Here is a 26765-nt window from a genome sequence, read left to right as displayed (position 1 = left end):
TTTAATTACGATTGTTAGCTCATTAATAGAAACAATTTGTTACTCATACTTTTTCTTCACAATTTTTTTACAGAAGTTTATTAAAAAATTTATTAACTACTTTTTTATTTATTTTTCCATTTAAATTAACATTTTAAGTTATCATAAAATTAAATATTAATGTATAAATTAAAGTAATGAAATATAATATGATTTTTTAAAAGTTAAACCGTAAAAAATAAATGAGTTGATTTAGGGTGATGTGGCATAGTAGAACTTGAATCATGTTGAGTTCACCGTTGGAATAGAAAATGAGTGAATTGCTTCAAGATAATGTGGCACAGTGGACCCCATCTAAAGAACCCATATTGAGTTCACCGTTGTAGATGCTCTAATTACAAATATTGTTAAATCGTTTAGAAACACGATGAGTTGGTTCGAACACAAGTTCATTTGATCACTCTAATATATAATTTCTTTCTAAATATGAATTTTAAACATGGAAATATTGCATTCCAAACATTGCTACTTCTATTTACTTTTAGTTGATGTTTTAAGATTATTTTCTTATTGTTTAATTTTGTTCTTTTTTATGAAATTATTTGTCTTTTACCTATAATATCTTTAAATATTTATTATTTCACTTTTTACAATAAAGAGTGAGAGATAATTTTGATAAAATAATAATTTACACTATTTTAAATATTAATAATGAGAAATAAAAAAGAACAATAATTGATATATTCATATATGTTTTTTTATTCGTAAATATAATCACGAATTCAAATTCAAATCTATAATAATAATAATAATAACATTGTTAGTTAAACTAAACTTTATCGTAGAAGTTAACATATTAATTGGCCACTAATATAAAAATATTAAATGTATTTACATCCATGAATTGGCCTTTCAAGATTGTGCCATCTATAACTATTATGTAAGTCCACATAAGTTGTTGCCAAGATCACCTTTCAATAAAAATAACAGTTGTTGATTCAAACTATGACTTTCTACATTTTTGGACCCACTATAATGTTCAATCGATCCGACATAATCAATAGCTCCTCCACCTACTAATGCACGATTTATTCAAACGCCATAGTCCTTCCAACTTGTTTTAACTCCAATTCCAAACAAATAGTGTCTCTTGAATCCGTCAAACTCAAAACAAGATTACGGGGCAACAATTAGCCATGTGTCCCTTTGTACGGAACAGTGCAAAGTCCAACTCAATCTCTATGGACCCACAAAATCAGAACTATGAATTGCTAACACATGCCATTTCCTATAAATCTTTTTTTCTTAATTGTTATCAACATGAGTATGCATAACAATATATGATTATTAAATTATATTGTTAAATTTGATTGTACTACACTTAAAAAATTAAACTAATTAAATATTTTATTAAATGAAATTATATTTTTAAAATAAAGCAGTTAATTAAATTTAATTTAAAAATTGATTTGATTATTTTGAAATTATTTTTCTGATAAGTTTTTTAAATGATTTTTTTTTTGGGAAATTTTTGAGAAAAACTAAAAATATTGTTTTCTTGAAAAAAAATTTACATCTGGTTTTATGGAAAAAAATTTATCAATCAAATTTTAAAATTCTTTTTTCGAAAAACTTTTAAATGGATAATTTTTATATTTATTGAAAAAAAATCAAAAACTTCTTTTTGAGAAAATCAAAATTTTTTGTCAAATTGTTTTTTATAATTATTTTAAAAATAGAATTATAACTTTTTTTTCTTTGAAAGTTTTTTTATCAAAATTTTTTTACATGTAAAACAGTTTAAAATATTAAAATATTTTATATTTATAGATCAATTTCAAAATAATTTAAATTAAATTAAAATTGACTCAAACAATTAACCAATTTTTATTAAATTGGCTTTTAAGAATACTCTTATGAAAGTAGTTCACAATTGAGCTTAATTTTTAAACTATAAACACTCTAATCAAATTGGATCGGAAGGGAGTAGGCGACTAAACCTTACTAAAAGGAGCACAAACTTTTTTCCAATGGAGTAACATCTAAAAATATGTGTGAATATATTTATACGGGTATCAATTGTTTTTAACCTATTATTAAAACAAATAGGTGTCCCTTAAGCAAGTGTGTATCAATTGTTTCAAACCCTAACCCATTTAAATCTCATAATTTTTTTTTTCTATTTTTTTTCTCAAATTTGCTCAAAAGGCTGAGGAATTATCAGAGCTCTTCTCAAACTTTTTTTTTTCTATTTTTTTCTATTGTATCTTAGAAATTATTAAAAAAATTCCCAGTTTCTTCATTGATTAATGTTTGTCCGTTGAAGAAATTTTTCCCAATTTCTTCGTCATTTTTTTATTCCCTCTTTAATCGATTTTCTCTTCGATACGTATTCTTCTTTAATCATTTTTCTTTAATCGAGTTTCTCTTACAATTTAACGATTTACAATTCAAACTCATCGATTCAGGGATTCATGAGTAAGTGAAAATTATTTTTACTCTATTAACAATTTGCATTGTTTGAATAATTTGATTGATTTTAGTTCTTAAAATTTTAAAATTGATTTGATGGAAGTCCTTGTTTGATTGAAGGATTTTATTGCAATAGTATCATGTAACTTTTTTTAACATGTATTTTTATGATGTTTTATATTTTATATAAAGTTTGCTTGTAGAATCAATAGCCAATATTCTAATTTATTAAATTTCTGTTTGATATTCTGATTGAACTTCTATTAGGACGATGAATTTTTATCTATTGAATTTCTACTTATTCTTTTCAAAATAAATGATTTTCAATTTATAAATTTAAGATATTTGTTTATTTATGGAATCACACAAGTACAAGTTAATATTCACATGCTTATGCAAGCATTAGTGAGAACTCAAATTTACAATTTGATTAAAATAATTTTGACAAAATTTTACTTACTCGAATCATTTAAAGAGAATTATTTAAAGTATCTGCCCCTGTCATAAAAAAATTGCAAAAAATCAAAGGAGAAAAGAAGTGAAGAGGAAGTAGGGAGAGCACGTGAAATGCGTATGGCAAGCAATGTTGTCTCGTAGAAATATTTAATTGAAAGTGATTATCTACGTGGCAAACATGAGAGTGTGTCATCATGGTAATCAAGAAACACGTGGCATGGTGGGGTTGATGATAGCATTAATGAATGTCATGTGTTTATGTTCAGAGCACAAAATAAAAGAACAGTGTGACAAGTAAAAAAGGGCCCACAGAGAGTGATAGTTTGCTCCTATTCTCACAGTCACCTACCGACAATAGACAAAGGAAGGAGGGTGGGTGATGGTGTTGGCATGACTCATGAGTGAGAGAGAGAGAGATGTAATTGTGAAGATTCATTTTTATTTTTAATTTGCCTTTTTATAAATTTAGTTCACATCTTTCACTAACTAGAGATTTTGTAAGTATGGGAGGAAACACAGACAGGAACTATCATACTCCAATTTTTTTAACCTTAAAATTTCTTTTATTAAAAAAAAAATTAGGTAATTTTTTTTACTCTTTAATTAAATAAAACAAAATTCACTTAATGTATGTGTTTTGGGTTTTAAAGAATACAAACAAAAAAGATATTATATATTGATTTTTTAAAAGAATTAAAATTTTGTAACAAAAATAAAATATTTAAAGAATCAAAGATAAAATACACAGGAAATAAGTAGAAATAAAATCATATATAAGTGATAAAAATATAGATCATGCTAATAAGTGCATTAAAAACACTTGTTAAATAATAACATAAAAAATAAAATAAAAATTTGTACAAAAAAGTCACAATTTAAAATTTTAAGAAATTAAATAGACAACTTCCAAAATAATATTTTTATATTTAACTTCTTAACAAATGTCCCAAAGAACATATTTGCATTTCCCTAAAAATATTACTACTTTTGGTCTCAATTATACAAAAGAAATCGGAGATTTTTGTTCCACTTATAATTTTTTATTTTTATTTTTAAGATGTATTTATTACTTAAATAAAGTTTTATTATTATTTAATGTTTATATTTTAAATATTAATAAAAATATTTAGTGTTCGACACTTTTTTATAAAAGATAGATTTAATTATAGTTTTAGTCCTCCTATTTTAGCTGAATTGCGACAGTAGTCCCCCCATTTTGTTTTTCTCCAGTTTTGGTCACCAAACAGAATTTTGCTCCAAAGCTTCATTAAATTTCATTTTTTTTGCATTTATTTAAATCACATAATGTCTTAAAATCTCATTTGCAACAATTGTATATGAAATATATGATCATAAATAGCATAATACGGCTTTAAAAAATGAAATTTCATCAAATTTTGGACCAAAATTCTGTTTGGAGACCAAAACTAGGGAGAAACAAAATGAATGGACTACTTTCACAATTCAGCTAAAACAGGGAGACCAAAACTACAATTAAGCCTAAAAGATATATTTGTAAAAATATTCATAAAATAATAATAATAATAATAATAATAATAATAATAATAATAATAATAATAATAATAAATAAGTTTTTGTTTTTCTTTTTATAATTGAGATTAGATGGAGTATATTACTATCCCCTCCCTAATTATAAATCTCTTTTGAACATTTTTTTCCTTCTAAATATCAAACTACTTTATTATTTTTAAATGAGAAATTTTACGGAACAAACGGTATTTGGACATATACCATTAAATTTGGTTTTTAAATAATAGTTAAATCGTTTTTTAAAAAAGTTATTTTTTATCATTTAAAAAATAATAATAATTAAATATTATTTATCAAAGTGTTATCAAATAAAATTTAATTTTTTTTATACTAATGATAGTTAATATTGAATATTTTTTATGATAAAATGTAAAAAACTAGTATAATTTTTATAAAAAATAAAATAATGTTTTTTTTTATTAAACATAATTTTTTGGTTTAGAAAATAAATGTACTAAAATTCTTCAATTTATGAATCAATCGTGGAAGTTCTCTTTCCAAATACATTTATTATCCTTTTTCCTAATACATCTCTTTTTTTATTGTTAAACGAAACGATATTCATTTATTCAAATTATAGACAATACTCAAGTTAACAGCGTAAGACGACGTGTCTACAAATATGACAGAATTCAAGTATTCGAAATATCTATGTCTCTAGAAATGTAATATTGATATCGTCATAGTCATTGATTGAAATCAATAATAGGTCAAAGTTGCTCTATCAATTTGAAACAAAATAAACATTACACCAAAACAAGAAAAATTGTCGTACCAAGACAGAAAACAAAAAAGCGTCGCACTCCGACGAAATTACTACAAAAATACCAAAAAAAAAAAAAATAGACTCTTATTTATATGAAAACTATTTATTTTAATAAATAATAATAATAATTTAGAGGAGGTACTTCGAGACCAAAAGATAATTTTAAACCACTTATCTCTAATAAAGGAAGAATATGACACATTACCAAAAGCACTTTTTTACTATTGTTGAATATGGCACGTCATAAAAATAAATTCTAAATTGTAAATTGAGACAAAAATATAATTATTTAAAAAAAGAGGGACTATAATACAAATCAATTAAAATAAAGAGATAAAAAATACATCTAAATCAGTTATATATTATTAAGTAAAATTTGAAGATTATAAAGTTATACCATTATATATCTACAAAAATAAGATACATCTAAATTTGATTTATTTTGTTAACTATAAAATTTAATTTTATTCTTCTATTAACTTATTTAAAGATATTAATATGAAAAACATTTTTAATATGCTAACAAATTATATATTTTACTTTCAGACCGCATCTTAAATTTGAGTTTAATGATATCTCAAATGAGACTAAAACTAGACATATGAATAAATATGTAGGGTGGGAATTATCAATTTATAACAGATATGTAGGATTTAATTTCATCGAATGTGAAACTCTTAATATACTTTTCACGTTTAGAACTAGACATATGAATGTAATTCGAGTGATTCGATAGCGGTAATACGAGCTATCATTCGATGAACCTAAGTTTTGATTAATACTACGTTAATATCTTTTCAATAATAAGAATATCCGTCAGACCTTCATTATATATATTACATTAGATTAACAATGTAAATAATTGTGTCTATTCATAATAATCGATCTCAAATTGTTGATAAATTTAAATTAATAAAGAGTTATCCGTCTTTCCTAAAAAATCATTTTTTTTAAGAAAAACAGTATCAAACGGACCCTTACTCTATTTGAAATGTGAAGGATTTAACGTGTTCCATTTATTTTCTAATAGATTTAAAATGTCTTTGTTTTATAATGAAAACACTGAAAACAGTGCATAAACGTCAATTAGCAAAAGAGCGAAACATAGAGAATGAATGAAAAAAGTTGGACCATAAAGTAGGGATATTTCTATCTCCGTAAAAAAAAGGTAATATTTCTATCATTTCGAAATGCACAATTCCATTCAAAAAAAGATAGTCGTGTGAGACATGCATCCAATGAGAAGCCAAAACAAGTGTTTAGAGGTAGGTGAATATGACGATGCTAATTATAAGTTCTAATTTCCTACTATTTTATTAGAGATACTTTATGTCCTTTACATCTTTAATATGCCAAAAGGTATAGTCAAATTCCAAAAGGGAGTAATAACTGAAAAGGCAGAGTCAAATTCCAAAAGCAAAGTGAACATGAAAATATGCCAACATCCCTTCGGTCGTCATATTGCACCTTTTGACATTGCAGAGGGCATAAAGAGAAATAATAGGGAAAAATTTGAATTATTTTAAATTAATTAAATAAAAAATTGATTATAATGAATATATAATACAATTTATATAGTGATCATAATCAAATTAACAAACTTTTGATAAAAATTAATATTAACCAATTTGTAAACTCAACAATATTTAATAGACTTTATTCGCTTTGCCGTTTTCAACAAAACAAAAATATAATGTGGGTAAAATATCCTTCACTCAATGCTTCTTAATTCTTTTTTGCAAGTGTATTTACAAATGTTATAAATTATTCAATAATATACTTTCACACAACAACAACTGTGTTAAAGATTTGCACCTTCGAATTCATGTTGGAGAAATTTTTCCTTGTACATGTTGATGAAGAATTCTAGGTCGACTTCTTTTTAGACTTAAACTTCCCCACCCATTTGAAGGACATTTTGAATTGAAAAAAAAAAAAACCATTTTGTCTATTCACTAGGCATTGAGGCTGAGGGCTGGCCTTGGCCACCATAACAGAGAGCTATTTAACACATGGTTCTTGAAGTTCGGCTTTTATGATAGTAACCTACTATGTGTTCACTCTTCTAATTTATTAAAATTTCTTTATTAAAAAAATAAGTTAAGTGAAAAACTTAATATATATTTATCTTGATTTATGGGAGCAGTAAATAAAAGTTTTTGAAAGATTGAGATCCTAGATCTAATTATAACTTATGAGCTGTCATTTGGAAAACTTGTTGAAAACTTGATTTTATGTTGTTTTTTTCAACATATTCTTGAGAAATCTATCGAACTTCAGTAATTTGTCTCATAACCCATGTGCTAAAGTCCCTCTCATTAGAAGTCGCCCAACAGAATGGAGTAGACCAATTTTTAATTTCAAATCTATAGAATGAATACTCATCACTATCATTAAAGTTGGGAAAAGTTAATAACCTATTTGGATGTTAAAATAAAACTAGGTCGCATAATTTAATTTTAACTGATATATCATGATTCTGAATTTATTGTAGACAATTTCTTCTTCATCTCTATATATTTTTAATACACATCCGGTTTAGTTAATTTAAATACATAAAAAACTCATCTAAATTTGGTTAATTTGGTCGATCAAAACAAAAATTTGGAACTTCTGAAAAAATATGGGGGAGAGAAGAAACTGTCATACTAATAAAGGGCTTTTGAGAAAAATGTCATAGCCACTGCCCATGTCGCTGTTAATGGAGTGCAATTGTTGTGGTGGCAAATGTCATCATTGTTCTATACCCAACAATGATGATTTGAAGAATCATTTGCCGCCGGCGCCACCAGAACCCCGACACCTTATCCTAATGAACGAAGTCGTAGATTTCTCAAGCAACAATGCTTAAGAAAATTAGGTTCCACTTTGAGAATATGATTCCACAACCTCTCAACAATACACTGAGAAAACAACTCTTATGATCACGAATAATACCTCCTCAACAAGAAGCTAAGTTAGAAAATTGCAAGTAAGATCTAAGCTTAATATACTATTGCAATTTAAAGGATCTACGCAAAACCCTAGTTGAAATACGTTCACCACGATAATCGGACTCCATTAACAGCGACTTGGGCAATGGGCAATGGCAATGAAATTTTTTTCTTTGGTTTTTAAAAAATTTAATTATTAAAAGTTCATGTTACAAATAAAATTTAGTATAAACTAGTGAATGATCACCTCCAGAATATTGAACTCTGAATTCAATTCTAATGTATACTATACTATATACATAGCTAAAATAGAAAGATTCAATTCTAAGACTTCATAATCCAAGTCCAGTTGTGAAAAGGTACCAGACAGTTGTTTGGTAGTACATATATTAATCTCTATTAACATGTGGCCCACATGAATATTAGGGAACCATTTGTTGTATTAAAGAGAAAACCAAAGCCAACAACTAACTACCAATACAGTACTGCATAATCAATTTCTTGGAAATTTACATCAAATATCTCCTTCATTGCAACAGTATTCTTACAAAAGATTCTACTTAGTGGGAAGCAAAACGAACACAAAAAATCAAGGTAAAAAAGGTGCAGTGTTCTATCACAGATTACACTATCTAACTAAGTATAAGCATCTGCACCACAACTGGGAATCCGCAAACAGAACCTACATCTCTCACACATCATCAGATCAACTATTATGCAACTAGTGCAAATTTTGGTTGCATCAAAAACCATATATCAAATGACACTAACTTCTTTTGGGCAAGCTCACTAAAGTAGTTATGCCTCAATTTTAGCCTATTCTCCCCTCCCCAGAACAGGTTTCAGCCCTCCTTTGTAACCATGACAAAACAAAGGACCAAGAGCACAGAAAAAATGAAAAGAAAGAAAGAAAATGAACACATCACTTGATAGACTAAAAAACATAACTCTCATCATTCCACCAAAGTAATAGAGGTTTAATCCTAACCTCTCGCCAACAATACATCCAAGTTACCCGAATGGGAACTGGACGAAGAACCCTCCAATTGAACTGTTCTTCTCATAGTTCTGTTGGTGTGAACTCTATTTTCTTCCCTAAATGGAAGCTCATGATTAGTTACCTGATGTAAATGAAGTAAAGCAATCATGCTAACTGCAACCAAAGCAGCATTGCCAACAATACCTCCCATATGATCCAATCCAAGAGATTTCTTCACAAAATTGAAACTTGAGATAAAAACATTCATGAAGATATTAGATCTCTTCCCTTTGTCGGCTACAAAAATCTCAGCATTACCTTTTGGTTGTCCATAAACTTCAGGTGAAGCAAGGCAGCTGGCTTCATGTACATCTCCAACAAAAGCAAGAGCTTCTTCAATGACTTTATATTTTTTTCCACGGTGTTCTGCCAGTCTCATTGCAAGAACAATTCTACTCTGTTCCAAACGTGCAATTGCAGCATCTCTCTCAACGCGCTGCTGAGTCTGAATGGTCTACATATCACACATAATGAAATACTAATTTAGAACAAAACCACATTAAAAAATCATACAAGATATGGAAAAAAACTATGGTAAACTTGTAAGCTTACAATTAACTGATTGCTAAAACTTGTCATGTTCCAGAAGAAACTAAAGGGAAAATAATGCGTATTGCATATTCCTATATTGTCGGTTCATTTTATGCATTAAATATCCTATTCTTCCTATTAATCAAATCAAAGTCCTTTACATGAAGTCATAGTTATCCCTGTTATAAATACCTGCCTTTCGATGGAACATTATTTCCAGTTTCCACTAATTATCTTCCACTGCAATTGGGTCATCCTTTATGAATACGAGGGCTCCATGTCATCCGGGCTGTTAGAGGATTAGGGTTAATCATGTGATGCAAGTGATGTCACACTTGTTTTGTTAGAAGTATTAATCGGTAAAAGAGTATTTTGGTTATTCACATGTTGATCTTCTAACAAAAGTAGTCTCATTGAGCTGGGATCATATGAACTAGTACTTGACTTCTATTATCAGTATAAATTGGAGTATTAGTTATACAGCATATCTAGGGCTATGAATCGCACGCAATAACGCTGTTGCTGTGCGACCCCTGGCCGATACATTGCACTTCATTCTGTTAGTTCACTATATTGGGCATTGCAGCCACTTGCGACAAAAAGAGTGGGAATCAAGGTGTGGTAGGGCAACCCCAGCAAGTGCAAACTGAAATTCTAACAAATCCCTCAGAAATTAACCATCACAAGGCTTTAAATAGAGGCATTGTAGGGATTTCAGAGGAAAAAAACACCAGAACTCCCTTTCGTACGCAACGAAGATTTCATTATCAATTTGTCACTTCGACTTTCATTCTGATGATTGACCAGCCATATTCGATGAACATCTCCACTCTAATAGTAGTGAAAATGGTCAAGACAAAGACTTGGATTTAGATGATGATCAATGACCGATAGTTCCTATCCGGGAAACTTTTATTTGAATTTAATGTTTAGAAAATTTAGTTACTGTGAATCTTAGAAACTCAAACTTCTTAGCGGTCAGTGGACACCAACTCATTGTGACGTTTGTTGGTATTTACTTGTATGTTTTGTATCCGACACCTATGGTTTTTTATTATCAATTATGAATTTCATGAAATTTGAGTATACATTATATGAACTGTATAACAAAATCAAAATAGCGGCCCTCCTGCTATCTCACTATCTCAATATAGCATTTTAGGGTGGGATTTTCATGAATTAATTCACCTGTTTTCACGACTTCTCAGTTACGTGTCATTGTTATTGGACTTCATGCCTGTCTGACGGCCTCCCTATGTGGGATTTTATGCTACTACTACTGTTTGAATCTATTACTTAATCAGGATATACTGTTATTTGACTGCAGTTAGGCTTTTTGGCTCTCTTTCTACATGGTTTGATGCAATTAGCTCTACTTCCATCTGTTTAACTGCTTGTTGCTGATTTTGTTCTCTACTTCCCTTACTGCTACAAGTTACAAGTTGATTTGAGCCATTTTCTAGCATCATACAACTTTCATATTCCCAACAAGTTTTCAAATCTTTTGGGTCTCCAAAATTAATGATCTGTTGTGGATGTAGAAACATCTACATGAGGGCATATCAAGTTAAAAAATGAAAGGTGAAAAGAGCTGATTTTAGCCAAAAAATAATATTTGGATACTCAAAATTGGTTTACTTAAATCTAATCTAGATCATGCATGCAAAATAAATTGGTTTTATCTTTATACTTTTCAGTAACGATGGCTTCCATTTCTGACTTCAAGATGCTTTATTCTGCATAGTTGTTTTTCCAGCTTTGTTTTATGAAGCACACATTATATGTTTAGGTTATTTTGGTTTCACTTAAACTTAAAGAAGATAAAGACTTCTGTCAGAACCTTTGAAAGGGGCAGCAACCTTAGAACAATATATCGCTGCACTCATATGATAAATACATCCATATAAACAATATCATTGAAACACTTCAATGAAAGAAATATTTTCTACTATTACTCTACTCTTTGTTAGTAGAATATAACCTTATTAATTAATCAAATCAGATTATTAACAACGTTCCATATTTCCTTCCCCTGCCCAGAAGGTCACTCCTTGGGGTCATGTTTATGTGCTGTATTTCCCAACTCAACAAAATGGCCCAGTAAATGCATGACATTCAAACAAAGTATTCCAAATCTCAAAACCAAGAAACAATTTAAACCATATGCTTCATTTTGTTTTGAAAAATAAAAATACACTATACAGTATTGCAGAATTAAGTCTACATGCAATGCTATTTCACATGTAAACCACAATTTTAGTCCCTAAAAGTGTAGAGCATTGTTACTTTGGTCTCTAACTCAAACAAGAACCCAAATTAGTCCTCAAATTATCAAAACATCAATCAGTTCAGTCTCTGAAGTTATAACAGTCAGGGACCATTTTGCCAGTCAGTTGTATCTTTCAAGAACTTTTATGATAGTAAATTGTATCCTTCAAGGACTATTTTGGGTATTTGGCAGAGTGAGAGACCAATGTGACAACGCCCTAATTTATGTATCAACTCCAATTTTTTTTTTTTTTAAAATGAAATTATCCTACACAGAACTGTAACTTGGCTTTCCTTTTCCTCAAAGAGTCACTTACACTGAATCTCAAGATCCACAAAATGTCTATTGTCTAGTATTTAAAGTCACCATACATTACTATTTCACCCCAATAAATCATTATTATATAAACTTAGATTTAAAAAGATGAAATAACCCTATACAAAACTGTATCCTCACTGTCCTTTTCATCAAAGTAGTCACATAAATTAAATCTCACGGTCCAATCCAAATTAACATTCAATTTCACCAAAATTTCAAACTATAATAACACAACAAACATTCAATCGAAACACCAGAGAAACAGTTCAACGACTAATTAACAATAAACCAAACCCTAGAATAAATTTCAAAACAAAATTAGTTGCATGATAACTAACAATTTAACTTAAACTCACATGGAAAAACTCAAGCTGGTCTTCGAGATTCTCGAGAGCGGCTCTTATAGCATTAAGACTCTTAGCTTCATGAACGGCGTCATCAACGTCGTCGTTTTGAGGTCGAAAGTCCTTAACAAAAACAAAACCAGCACCGTCTTCATTTGTCGTTTTAGTAGCAGTAGCGTCGTTTTGAATGTGAGAAGAATCAGTGAGAGTTTTGATAGTAGAAGTGAGAAAATGAGATCGTGAAATTGAGTGAATAGCGTCGCTGAGTTTGTCGTGTAAGTCCCAGATTTTTTCCAGAATCGCTTCTACTTCTTCCATTTGAATATTCCATTTCATTTTTCTTTCATCGGGTAAGAAAATGGAGCGAAACGCGAAGGGATGAAAAATTGGCTTCGTCGTCTACGCCCTCAATGAACAGGTTATATACTTGGAGACAACGAAAGGAATTTCTACCTGAACGTCATGTCGTTTTGTCTTGTAGAAGAAATGCCGAATACTATTTGATACCTATTTTAATATACAGTAGTAGTCTACATACAGCCATGGGTATTTTTTTATAAATATAAAGCAGTTATGCAATGACAGATATTCAGTTAGTTTTTTAAATGAAAATAATCGTTTGCACGTTGAGACGACAACTATGTTAGAGTTAAATAATTATTGATAATGTTTTTAAAAGATTATTATTCATTATTTAACTCTTTGCTTTTGAGTATCTATTAAACAATTCAAATTTCTACTTGAGAAGTAATTAAAGTTTAATTTTAAATTATAAATTAAAAATTGACCTCTTGAGTTAACTAAAGCTTGCTATATTTTCACATCAATTATTTGATTAATTATTATTGACATTTCACAATATTTGCTACATCTACAAAATGAATTCATTTAAATAAAATTCCACTTTTAATTTATAATGTAATTATTTTTTTACTTTTTATTTATAATAATTGAAACACATTAATGATTTAAAAAAAAAATTATCTTTATTTTTTGTTATTCATTTACAATATTTTTGTAATACATGTGAAATGATTAAATATATCATATTATAAAAAAGAAAAAGAAGTTGTTTGGTTTTATTGAAACAAAATAAATGGAGTGGGGCACATACTCAAAAAAGCGGAGTGGTGTGATGTAATTAATTTAACAATTCAAATATGTTATGGACTAGGATTAAGATGAACGGTCCACACGCGACAAACATTGTGGTCCATTCAAGTGATACTAGTGTTAATTATGGGAGTTATGATAAGTTTCTTATTTTATTTTATTTTATTTTTTATTTTTATTTTTTTATCAAAAATATTATTTATTATACAACTAAATTAGATGTAATAAGAAAGCTAATACAAGTCAGGTATTCTTAAACTTAAATAATATTTTTCGTTATTAAGGTTTGTGTATTTGAATTGTGAGTAAAACTATTAGCAGTTCGTTTCTCATGAGTAACAATAGATAAAGAAAATAAGACATGATGTGATAATCAATAACAATAGAACCTAAATAAGAGTTGTTTAAAGAATAAACATAAATAGCTCTAACAACGTTAAAGAAATATCTTTCTAACATATGCGACCAAAACCCAAATTAAAAACGAAAAGAAGCATTCATCTAAAACTCATAACTTAAATCACATCTAATAGTAATTTTCTAAGGATAATATATAACTTAATAGATATGTTTTTGACCAAAAATAAAATTGATACATATATGTGTCACTTCGAGAAAATCTCTTATTTGTTACCATTATTTGCTACAAAATGAGTGGGTGGTTAATCTCAAACTAAATAGTATCTTTTTTGACAAATGACTATCACTAAAAGAAAAACTGTTGTTACCTATGGCAAATTATATCTTTACCCACGGAAAGGCCGTAGATGACGTAAAATTACTCACGAATTACCTACGGACACGAGTTCGTAGCTGTTTTATAGGAAAATATTTGCCCACGGAAAAGCAGTGGGAAAAACTTACTTAAGAAATGTTCGTGGGTAGCTTGACTTACCGATTTTCCATGGGTAATGCTAGATATAGAATTTTCGTGGGTAAAAATACAGATACTTACCGACGGATAAGTCACAAGTAATATTACTCATGGACAATCCATAAAAAATTCTACTGATTTTTATTAGATATATAAAATTTTATCCATGATATGCTCGTGGGTAAATTATCATTTACTGATGGAATTTTTGTGGATAATGAAAAAATGATATTCATGATCTGTTTTGTATTCTATTGTTTCATGTATTTTTTTTAATGTATTTTAAAATAAATTGTAAGCATATTAAAACATCATTGTCAAAACAAAGTGAAATTTTATATAAATAGTGTTTTCAAAGTACACATTGTGACTACCACAAGTCTCAAAATAAGCATTAGTACCATACATAAGCACATTGTCAATACCATAAGTTTAAAAATACACATAACGACACTATCGTAAGAATATATATAGATAATGCCTATAAGTCTACGCAAAATATATAGTCATAAAATAAAACAAACATTGAAATCAGTATTACTACTCGTCGTCATCATTGTTAGACTCATCCTCGTCATAATTTGGATGACGACGACGACGGGAGGACTCGGCCTGTATGGAAGCAACACTTTTTGCCAATGCTGCTAGCTGCAACTCGAGCTCTGTAGTGCGTTGCTCTAATTGTTGAATCTCCTCTTGTCGACGTTGCTCTGCTTTCCTTAGCTCTTCTTGTCGACATTACTCTGCTTTCCTTAGCTCATAACGCGCCTCTCGTGCCTCGTGTTCTGTCGCTTTTGCTCGCTCCTCAAATGTTGCTATATGTGCAGCTATCTCGTTAGAGTGCTGAGACAAGACATTGGTGCAACCTCTAGATGAACGAGAATCTGCGACTAGACTTGCGACACCTTATCTATATAGCGATGATCTATCTCCAACACCATAAATACGCCCTTTATTCTTTCCTCCAACAGATTGGACCCATATGTCTAAGTGAGCTTCTACATTAACCACTTGGCTGCAACTACTAGATGTTTCCCCACCTTTGGAGGTCTGCTGCAACTTACCTTGAAATATTTCATGCTCAAATAGAAAATAATGTAACATAATCAAATTACTTTTTACAAGAAATACAAATAAAAAAATGAATGATTTAATAATTCTTACATATGTTTTGTTTTGCTCTTTCATCAACGTAAGAGTTGTCATTCTTTTTAGTGTGAGTTTTTAAAAAGACCTAATCCAATGTGGGATCTCTACCTAACTCTTCAGCCTTACAAAAAATAAAAAAACAGCATAATTGTGAATAAGATGAGAGCCACATTTCACCAGCAAAGGAAAACAACAAAATATTTTAGCAAAATAACTCTATGGATTTTGAAACAACAACACAATAAAACAATAAAAATAGCAAATAGTAAGCATGCCCTTGAGCCAAACATTAAATGGTTATATAGTGAATACTTTGACATAGAAAACGTACCATCCGAGTAGTATGTTCAACAATGGATATAGATCCACCAACATGGACAACTCCTCCTTTAGAAGAAACACAATTTTTCTTAGCTCGATTTGATATCTCCTTATATGATGGATCCATCCATATCTTCTCAAGATCATTCCAAACAGTTTCACCTATCCAAGTTGGACACTTGCGCTTCTTTCTCACTTGCATCAACATATCAGAAAGAAGCATTGATCCTTTTGTATTGAAGATATTCTTAATTTGAAAATTTTGCTCAGGCAACCAAACAAATTTCTCCTGCAACATTACATTACAAATAAGTTATAATGTATTAATTAGTATCCACACAAGAGTTGAACTCATTAACAAGATATATAACATAATCTTACACCAAATTTGTCGAACCAACGTTCCAAAGTTAATTTTGGGATTGCTCCCCAGCTAGGATACATATCAACATATTGTGATGTAATGACTTAGGTGAGTGCCCTCGATGCCACCCTACATGGTAACCACCCGCAAACAATATTCAAACAACATAAAATTTTAAAAAATAATTTGAAACGAACCATAAACCTCATGTTGTAATGCAAAGTTAATCGGAACTAATTGCATACCCTCGACCATCCGGCCATATGATTGTTCTCCCGTCAGGTGCAACACCATGACTAGAATTGGAGCATCACAAGCCTCGAGTCTTATTACTAGTAGCAACGACCTTGAATCAAAAGCCCCCCCATATAAGGGTTTGTTTGTAGCAGTTAACAAATCATAAAAGTCTTAAGCATCATCATTTGGGGGTTCTTCATTAATCTCTTCCTCGTTGCCCTCATCACCCATATTTTAAAAGTCATACGTCGGACTGAATGTGTCATCGACCATATGTTGCATTAACGTAAATTGATCATCGGTATCAATATATCCACTACTACTTGAAACACTTTCTAGGTCAATATGTGGGGCTTCTTCACCATGCTCGGTCTAATACCAATAATTTGGTTGGAACCCAAACCTATACAAGTGAACTTTGATTTCACTTGCAGACAATACACTTCTACACATGCAATTGTGACCAGGACATTTGATGCCACCATTTTTTACAAACTGATTTCGACTTATTGCCTTCGTTATAAACTCTTCAACACCTTTTGCGAAGGCTGGTTTCAAGCCCCCTCGTTGAACATAAAGTCTATCATATACCCAACTATGATCTGGGTGGTAGCCATCCATATTTTGAAGGAAAAAATAATAGAGGATATCTATACAAATCTCAAATAAGTTATTACTAAAAAAAGTATAGATAACAAAATATAATAAAAAAGTATAGATAACAAAATAAAAATGAGTGTTTTTGCTGCCAAATTATTTGAAGCCAAATTATTGCAGCCAAAGTAAAGATAATAAGTTATTCAGTCAAATTATTTGAACAAATGCGTGCTTTTGTCCAAACTATTTGCAGCCAAAGTATAGATAACAAGTTATTTGCAGCCAAATTATTTGGACAAATTAGTGTTTTTGTCCAAATTATTTGCAGCCAAATTCTTTTCATGTTTTTGTCCAAATTATTTGCAGCCAAATTATTTGGAGAAATTATTGCAGCCAAAGTATAGATAACAAGTTATTGCAGCCAAATTATTTGGACAAAGGAGTGTTTTTGTCCAAATTATTTGCAGTCAAATTCTTTTCATGTTTTTGTCCAAATTATTAAGCTGAATCTAGCAGCCAAATTATTTGCAGATAGTTGCGGTAATGGTCAAAATCAACGGTTAACTAAAAGGAACATAGTGCATTAGTTGTAGATCTAGCAGCCATATATTTGCAGATCTTAAATAATTGTAAAAGGAACATAGTGCTTCAATAACTAAAAAATTATAAAGAGGAACAATTAAGTAGTAATCAAATTTTGCTTTAGCATTTATGTAAGCTTCTTTTACTAATTATTGTTGTATTGTCAAAACTCTCTGCTCTTAAAAAGGCAAGTAAACTTGTGCAGAAGCAAATGTAGTAATCAAATAATAGAGATAAAAAAGGAACTCGATAGTACCAAAATCAAGCTATAATCATGCTCACAAACAGATCTTAAATAATTGTAAAAGGAACATAGTGCTTCAATAACTAAAAAATTGTAAAGAGGAACAATTAAGTAGTAATCAAATTATGTAAGTTTGTTTTACTAATTATTGTTGTATTGTTAAAACTCTCTGCTCTTAAAAAGGCAAGTAAGCTTGTGCAAAAGCAGATGTAGTGATGAAAGAATACAGATAAAAAAGGAACTCAATAGTACCAAAATCAAGCTATTATCAAGCCATAATCAAGTTATGATCAAATATCTCTTCTAATGCTAACACAAGCAAAATGTTATCAATAGTACCAAACACAACAATAGTATCAAACCAAACACAACAATAGTATCAAACCAAACACAACACAACAATAGTACCAAACCAAAAGGAACTGCCATGTTTCATGAATAAAAAGAATAATCGTAGAATCCTAAATTAAAGCATGAACAAATTGAAGCATAAGAGAGAGAAAATGAGTTAGGGTTTGCAAATAAATTAGCAAACATCCATTTTCACAACAAATAATCATGAAAATAGAACAAATTAGGGAGAGCAAACAACATAACGACGAACGAGAGTGAAATAGAGAGTGAACCGAGAGAGAATGAACAAGAGAGAGAGCGAGAGCGAGAGCGAGAGAGCGAATGACACAACTAAAAAGAGAAAGAGAGAACCTAGGAATGACACTTTGAAGTGGCGGCTAGAGAGCTTTGATCGACGACAGGAGATCTCTGATCGGTGACAGTATATGGGTTGTGCGCGAGCTATTTTGAGAGTGAGTTTTGAGAGTTAGTGTCTTGTAAAATCTGTTCTTAGAATAACTTTTTTTTTTTTTTATTATAATAAGTTTTCTTTTTTGTAAAAAAAAATAGTTAATAAAATTTCACTTTTATTTTACCTACGGAGAATCCGTAGACAACTTAACATTATTCTTTTCATTTACCTACAGATAACCCGTGGTAAAAAAAAACGAAGAAATTTTGGCAATTTGCATTTTTTTAACTTTACCTATGAATTTTTTTAATTTTACCTACAAATTAACCGTGTAATCCAATCAACAAAAATTAATTTATTCAATAACAAATTTATACACGATTTTTCCGTGAATATTAAATAACTTATCCACGAAATGCGATTCGTGAATAATTTTCCATATATATACAACTTTTTTCTTGTAGTGTATTAAATCTTGGCTGTGGATTTTTCTCGTCTGCTACTTACTGGGCTGTTGTACCCTATGTTAACAAGATCTAGTTGAAAGATTTTTCTTGACACATTTATGGCATTTTGTTGTATGTTTTGGGTCTATATATGCAATATTACACTTGTAGTATTTCATTCAGAAATCATCAATCTTTTATATTACCTTGTAATATGTCATGGTGTCTTCAATCCTTTATACTACTTCACCAATAAAATACTAAATTTCATTAAAAAAATAATCATTACAACAAGGCTGTTGTTTAAGACACAACAAATTAAAGATCACTTAATATATATATATATATGCTTGATCTTATGACAACCCACCAAAACGCATTGATTTTGGCCCCATTATTTTTATTATCAATATATATACTAGTATTGAAAATGATCACATCTTCTCAGTTCTTGATTCATGATGAGTCTCTAAAACCCTATCATTGGGTGTTGCTGTGATATCACTCTCTCTCCCATCCTCACCCGAAATCTCTTCCAAAGATCTTCCCTTAGTTTCCGTAACCAAAAAGGAGCAAAAGAATCCTATCATATTAGTCACAGCCAGAATCATCATTGTCCGTTTAATCTTCTTTGGACTACCATCCAAAGTATAATATTGTATCCCAAAAGCACCAACCATAGCACCAGCCTTCCCCGCCGCAGCACTAAGAGCATGACACGTGGACCTCACACGTGTCGGAAACAACTCAGCCGGCAACACGAACGTCGTACTATTAGGTCCGAAATTCGCGAAGAAAAATGTTAACCCGTAAAGAAGAGCAAATAAGTTTTTGTTTTCGTCTTTCAAGTATTCATATTTAACACCAATAACAAACATGAAGAAAGACATCATGAAGAAACCAACAAGTTGAATCTTGTAACGTCCAATTTTTTCAATGAAGAAAACGGTGAACCAATAACCAGGGAAAGTACCAAACAAAGCGATAATAAACATCGCACGTGAAGTTTGTAAAACTTCACCAATAGCATTCATGTCAACATCTTTATCAATAAGTCCCATAGCAGGGAAAATATCTTTTTGTGTTAAATTCTGACTGTAGAAAGCGATGTCAAGTAAAAACCAACAACTCATAGTACCAATTAAATGACGTCCGTGACGGTTAAAAAACTCTTGGGACCAAAGAGAGTAATCATTTGCTGCTTTAAAATCAGCCAACTTATCTTGTTCAGCTATGATTTCAATGTCTAACACTCTTGCCATGTCAGCAGCGGCTTGTTTGGCGTTTCCTTCAACGATTGCAGTGTAACGACCTGTTTCAGGCATTTTCATTCTCCAATAGTAAGTTAACATAGCTGGAATAGCACCAACCATGAGAACCAATCGCCATAGTAAATCACCTTCGGGTTGTGTTGATAAAATTGGGTTTGAAGAGAAAGTTGGAGCGTCGTAATATGATTTGAATATGGCTGAAAATAGCATTGAAACCATTCCGGCGAAGATGATACCTACACCTTGCATGGCGAAAACTGCTGCTATGAAAGCGCCACGTGTCCTTTTGTTGGCGTATTCTGACATGATTGTTGCAGATAAAGGGTAGTCTCCTCCAATACCGAATCCAAGCCAGAATCTAATTCTCAAGTAAATCATAATGTTAAATATTGAGCGTGCATGTGTTTTGATTATAAATATAATTTTATTGGAAACATCACTAACCTGAAAAAACAAAGGGTTCCAAAAACAGATTTTGCTGATGAACCCATTGAAAGGCCAGAGCAAATGGCACATACAACCATGAGAATAAGTGTGATACCATAAACTTTCTTCCGTCCTAGTTTATCTCCGAGCCAGCCGAAGACTAATTGTCCGGTAAGTGTTCCGACGAGTGCGACACCGGTGACCGCGTTGTTAAGGTTTGGTGGTAGCTTCCCTGGTTTATTTGTGCTTGGATCAAAGTAATATAATCGTCCTAAGAGTTTTGAAACGGTTGAGATACAAAAAAGATCATAAGCATCTGTGAAAAATCCCATGCCAGCTATTACTATGGCTGTTACATGGTACCATTGTGTTCGAGCTGAATCTAGTGCTTCTAGGACTTCTAATGCCATTTTGGAAAAATTAAGACTCTCAATTTGATTTATGGAATTGGTTTAGTTATTTATGTGTTTGCTCTTATATATCTTATTATAACTATGTTGATGTTGCAATGGACGTTTAATCCTAAGTTATCTTAGGAGATGTGAACAAGAAAAATTGGGATTTGCTAGCTAATTTGTATGGATATTCTCATTGAGTTGATCAATTAATTTGGATGTTCTTATTGGGAATATTAAAAAAATGTTTAAGTAGTTTTGTTTTGGTTACAGTTAGGTGTTAAAAGAGAGAGCTATGGCGTTATTATTGTTTTGTTTTTTAGCAGCGAATAGAATTATACTAGCATATGGTTGTGTTTAGTAATAACAATTATTATTTTTTCACTGCGGTTACAGTTATACCGTCAACTTTTACATTGCGGTAAAATGTATTCAATAAAAGTTACGGCTAGAGTGGCAATAGAGAGAATTCAAAATTCATAATGTTATAGTTGGAATTGTCATTCCAGACCGTATTTTAAATCATATTACAGATTAAAAAAAAAACTAACTTGTGAGGTAGTAATTAATCAGTAATCTTGCTGTGGATGTTGGATCAGCCCAATTACTGTCGAGCGTGCTATTAGAGAGGTCGGCCCAACTTGGCAACAGATGCTATCTAACAAAGGCTTTGGGGAAAGCTAGTGTTCATATACATACACAAACAAAAACAAAAATGATATCTTTTTATTGTGACATGTTATATTTGGTTATAAAATTTATGATCGACTTTTTCAATTGCAAATATGTTTTGCTATTTTTCTTCCATGTTGAAGAGCTAATGCCTAAGTTGCTTAGAGTAAGTATTTTGTTTTTAATTCTAAAAAAAAATTAACACTTTTTAAATCCTACAAAATTTTTATGCAACCATTTTTAATCCATATTTGAATGTCAATGTATATTTTTAAATGAACTTTTTATATTATAAAAATTCTTTTTAAAAAATGAATTTAGAATTTGATGATTTTAAAGGAGAAGTTATTGTAGAAGGCCCAATTAAGTTAATACAAGTAAACTTGAATTAATCATTTCCTTATTTAACTTAATTTTTTGTTATCACTTGTTACACAAACCTATAATAAAGCGAGTAATGTATTCTTGATGTTTGAAGGTGTGAACGATGATACTAAAGGTGTTTTGACTCGACGGATGAGATTGCAAGCACATAAATTGAACAAATGCAACAACGAGTTCACCACATAATTGAATATATTTTTGGCTAAAGCTAGAATTCTTATTTATTTTGATTGAAATTTTTAATATTGTCTTATCTCCTACTCACCTAAATGGAAGGGATATCGAAAGTTAATTTCATGGTCATTCATATTTACAAAAGAAATTTCATCTTCATTTATGTTTATTGTGTTTCATTTTAATTGTTTGATTTGAATTGTGCGCAATTTTAAAAAAAATACTTTTATTAATTGTTGTTAGTTGAGAAGTTTGATGAACTGAGATACAATAAATAAAAATATATTAATTAAAAAAGTAATTAATACTTTATTGATATTGTAAAATGACAAATAATATAAGAAAAAAATAACAAATGAGACATTTAAAATAAATAGAAGAGAGTATAAATTATGAACTGAAGCATAATCATTCTTTCCATTTTTTTGCCTTATATAAAAGAATTATTTCCAAATTTCTTTATTTATTATTTTATCAAGAACTAAATAATTATTTAGAATAACAAGCCCAATAAATATACAACTGGAAAATCAGAATGAGACTCTCCAAGGAGCAATGGAAGTTATACAAGATGTAAGTTTAATTAAAACATCTTCCTTCCTCCTAATACATGTGACATATCCTTGAAAAAAAATTATAGTCCTCAATTAATTTAGAACTAAAATACTAATCCCATTATTGATGCCTTAATGAATGATGTAAGTGAGAACCAAAGCCACCAACATTAGGACACATGCTATTGCTTGGTCAATTGATGTGCCTGTAAATTGCAAGCAACAATATTTTCATTATTATTATACAACCAGACAACAACATTGGACACAATATAATTAGGCAATGAAATCAAAGGAGAAATGAGACAAAGGTTTCAAATTGCAACAACACATCAATTCTCGTTATTTTAGAGAATTGCAACTAATAGCAAAAAAATGTGATGAAAAATATTTGTTAAAAGAACGCATTGTTAATATCATTCTTGCAACCAAATGTAATTGAAGTGATCTCAACTATAACTACATTGCGATCATCGAAACATCAAACACCAAATCTTATAGTTGCACATCAAACATCAAATGTTACGAATTTTTAATTTAGTCTTAAAATTATTATTTATATATATACAATGTTATATTAATCTAAAATAATTTAATACTTTTTAAATATATAAAATACAATATAACTCAATCATAATTTTATTATCCTTCAATTTTCGCATTGATTCTCAAGAAAAACAACACAATGTAGAACTTGGATATCATATCATATGATCCATGAACCATGTAATATGGTGGGATTATAATAGAATAATTAAGTTTATGAATAATTTGATATTAAATTGTTAAAAAGAAATATATTTCAAGAAAACTTACCATCGCTTGTTGGAGCAGGAGCTGGAGCAATAGATTGTGAACAAGCCACTGACATAAGAGTTGCATAAATAAGACCAAGAAAAACAACCACCCTCATTGAAAGTGCCATTTTTTTGTTATCAATAATTCTCTCTCTTTTTTATTTTCTCTCTCTCTCTCTCTCTCTTAATTTTTTCTCTCTAGTTTTTAAGAGAGAAAGGAGAGAGAATACCAGGGAGCTATGTGCGGGTGGTGAATGAAGAGATATGCATTTCTTTTATAAGGATTTTAAAAACCATCACAAGATAATGCCAGCAATGTTGAGATGTAAAATTAGAGGTGCACCCGCATATTTAGAGGCTTAATTTCCATTTTAGTTAATAATTTAATATATTTTTCCATATTCTATACAATTTGCTCAGTTGGCTGTGTTGTTTGACAGATTGTGTCTAATAATTGCCATCACTTCTCTCCATATTTTTGTGATTTTGAATAAGAGAATATTCCAAATGAAATGAATCATCTTTTAGCATTCCAATGTTTATAGATATAATAATAAGTAAATATATTTACTTTTTATATGTTGTCAAAAAAATTTACTAGTAAAATAATATTACTTGCGTATTTTGTATTTTATATTTTATAACAACTCAATTTCTACCGTGATCTGCACTATTAATCACGATATGTTTGTCTCCTTTTATTTATTGATAAAATGTCTCATTTCATCAATGATTTTGGTGAGTGTCATATTTTACACAATTAATTGAATTGTCAATTAATTTTACAAAATGAAATTTTATATAATTAATTCAATTCATTAATTTTTTTATAATATATATATATATATATATATATATATATATATATATATATAATTAAAATTATAAAGTTTTGATATTAAGTTCTAACTCAATTGACAAATGTTGATATTGTTAAGTTGAATAAAATTTAACATCTCTTTTAAGATAAAAAAATAATTAAAAAATCTCATAATTGCAGTTGAAAGAGTAAAAGGCTACACATATTCATTTTGCATCGTTAGTTTTTAAGTTATATTATATTTTGGATACAATCCTTTAAGTTTTACAATTTTCTTAACTATTTAAACTATTTTGCATGTGAACGAAGTTAATAACATAAATTAGACTATACATGTATGTAAATAATGGCGAAGAAAAAAAAATATAAACTACATTTGTTATCTATATATAATGTAAATTTTAATATTTTAAATCATTATATATTTATTTTTTCAAATATATTTCTTATTAATTCTATTAATTTGTCTTGACGATAAAAAATCTGAGTTAGACATATTTATACAATAAAATAATATTTTAGTAACATATTTGTGAGGGAATTTTTAGAGATTGCATACACACTCTTATTTTCTTACCGTTGAAATTACCGCAACCATGATGGCTATTGATCAATTGGCCAATCCTAGAGGATAGACTTTTTTTGTATTTCGGGTGTGAAGATAAACTTGTTAATATAAAAAAAAAAAAACATAAACATTATTTTAGACTCTTCTACAATTTCTTGGAAGTTATATAATGGTTATGTGCAGATTAACTTGGTAATATGTGCTCAGTGCTCATATTGTAATGAGAATATTTGGTGGGATATTTTATCAAAAGGTGTTGTAGATTATTATTTCGGTGATAAGTTTGGTCTCTCTAACTTTAGATTTTGCTAATGTTGTTTTGATGAATTTGATTCAGGTTTGGTCTCCCTAATTTTAAATTTTGTTTACGTTGTTTTGATAAATTTGATTTCACTTCATTTTTTTAAAATTCTTTATTAATAATACTTTTGAAGGGTTGTAGATTATTGTTGGATTATTCATCTGTCAATATAATTAATGTAATTGATCTATATTGTTGCATTTGTACATTTTGCTTTAAAAAAGTGATATTAATATAAAATAGATATATTAAATACATTAAAAAGTTTAAAAAAAGAATATATGGAGGTATTAAAAAAATTGAAAAACACAATAGGGTCACTGCACGAAAAAATCTATTTTACGGCGCTTTTTTAAGCTATTTACAGCGTTTTTTCAAAAAAATAAGTGTTGTAGTATCCAGCGCTGTAAAAGTTACAATAACGCTTTTAAAAATAAAATAAAAACGCTATAAAAGGTAGATATATTGCGCACTTGTTATACTCGTTTTACAGCGCTTTTTGAAGAAAAAAAACGTTGTAAAAGGTGCATTCAATAGATGCATTATTATGCACCTATTACAACGCTGTCTTTTAATTTTTTTTCCAAAATCATTTTCATCCAGAATCAGTTCACACAATCATTTCACAATCAGTACACAAAAACATAACTATATAACTTTATAATTTAACTTTATAACTTTACATATTTACCCAATCAGTTCACAACATATTCATATACATATTCACATATTGATAACAACACATAACTATATACATATTCATATAACTACATATTCACAACTTTTCAAATGTGCCCTATTCATATACATATAACTATCAGAACTACACATAACAGAACTACCATATATTCATATAACTATCCCTTGCAGCATGCCATTTTCCAACAAATCAAATAATTTTCATTTCAATCACATACTGACACCAATCTTCCTTTATTTCAATTAGATCTCTTTCAGAGTATGTTGGACTGAAATTGTCAAAGTATTGTGTGATATAAAAATTGAACATAAATAAGTTAGAATCAAATATATACATAGTTTATATATGAAAATCAAATAATGAAAATATCGTA

At 29.4% G+C, this 26765-nt stretch overlaps 2 protein-coding genes across 2 annotated transcripts; both read right to left on the bottom strand.

Annotated features, from left to right (window-relative positions):
- Positions 1-8625: 8625 nt before the first annotated feature.
- Positions 8626-13133, bottom strand: LOC101502018 (plastid division protein PDV1). Its single transcript, XM_004498333.4, has 2 exons — positions 12671-13133; positions 8626-9650 (listed from the first exon to the last, which is right to left on the bottom strand). The coding sequence occupies exons 1-2, from the start codon at positions 12992-12994 to the stop codon at positions 9141-9143; spliced, it is 834 nt and encodes a 277-aa protein (XP_004498390.1). The 5' UTR covers positions 12995-13133; the 3' UTR covers positions 8626-9140.
- Positions 13134-19758: 6625 nt separating this feature from the next.
- On the bottom strand, positions 19759-21529 carry LOC101492211 (low affinity inorganic phosphate transporter 4). The gene is made up of 2 exons (XM_004498380.3): positions 21046-21529; positions 19759-20959 (listed from the first exon to the last, which is right to left on the bottom strand). Exons 1-2 carry the CDS (start codon positions 21435-21437, stop codon positions 19765-19767), a joined length of 1587 nt encoding a protein of 528 aa, XP_004498437.1. The 5' UTR covers positions 21438-21529; the 3' UTR covers positions 19759-19764.
- Between the last annotated feature and the right edge of the window lie 5236 nt (positions 21530-26765).

The sequence above is a fragment of the Cicer arietinum genome, chromosome 4, assembly GCF_000331145.2.
Source record: "Cicer arietinum cultivar CDC Frontier isolate Library 1 chromosome 4, Cicar.CDCFrontier_v2.0, whole genome shotgun sequence".
NCBI lineage: Eukaryota > Viridiplantae > Streptophyta > Magnoliopsida > Fabales > Fabaceae > Cicer > Cicer arietinum.
Note: the sequence above shows the minus strand (reverse complement) of the source record. Positions and strands in the feature narration are given on the sequence as shown.

Bases quoted from the DNA above. Each gene is read 5' to 3' on its own strand.
- LOC101492211 (XM_004498380.3), bottom strand. From the start codon at position 21,437: ATGGCATTAGAAGTCCTAGAAGCACTAGATTCAGCTCGAACACAATGG. The intron at 20,960-21,045 runs GTTAGTGATGTT...CTTGAGAATTAG, and splicing joins GGAACCCTTTGTTTTTTCAG to ATTCTGGCTTGGATTCGGTA.
- LOC101502018 (XM_004498333.4), bottom strand. From the start codon at position 12,994: ATGAAATGGAATATTCAAATGGAAGAAGTAGAAGCGATTCTGGAAAAA. The intron at 9,651-12,670 runs GTGAGTTTAAGT...TGTGATATGTAG, and splicing joins ACCAGCTTGAGTTTTTCCAT to ACCATTCAGACTCAGCAGCG.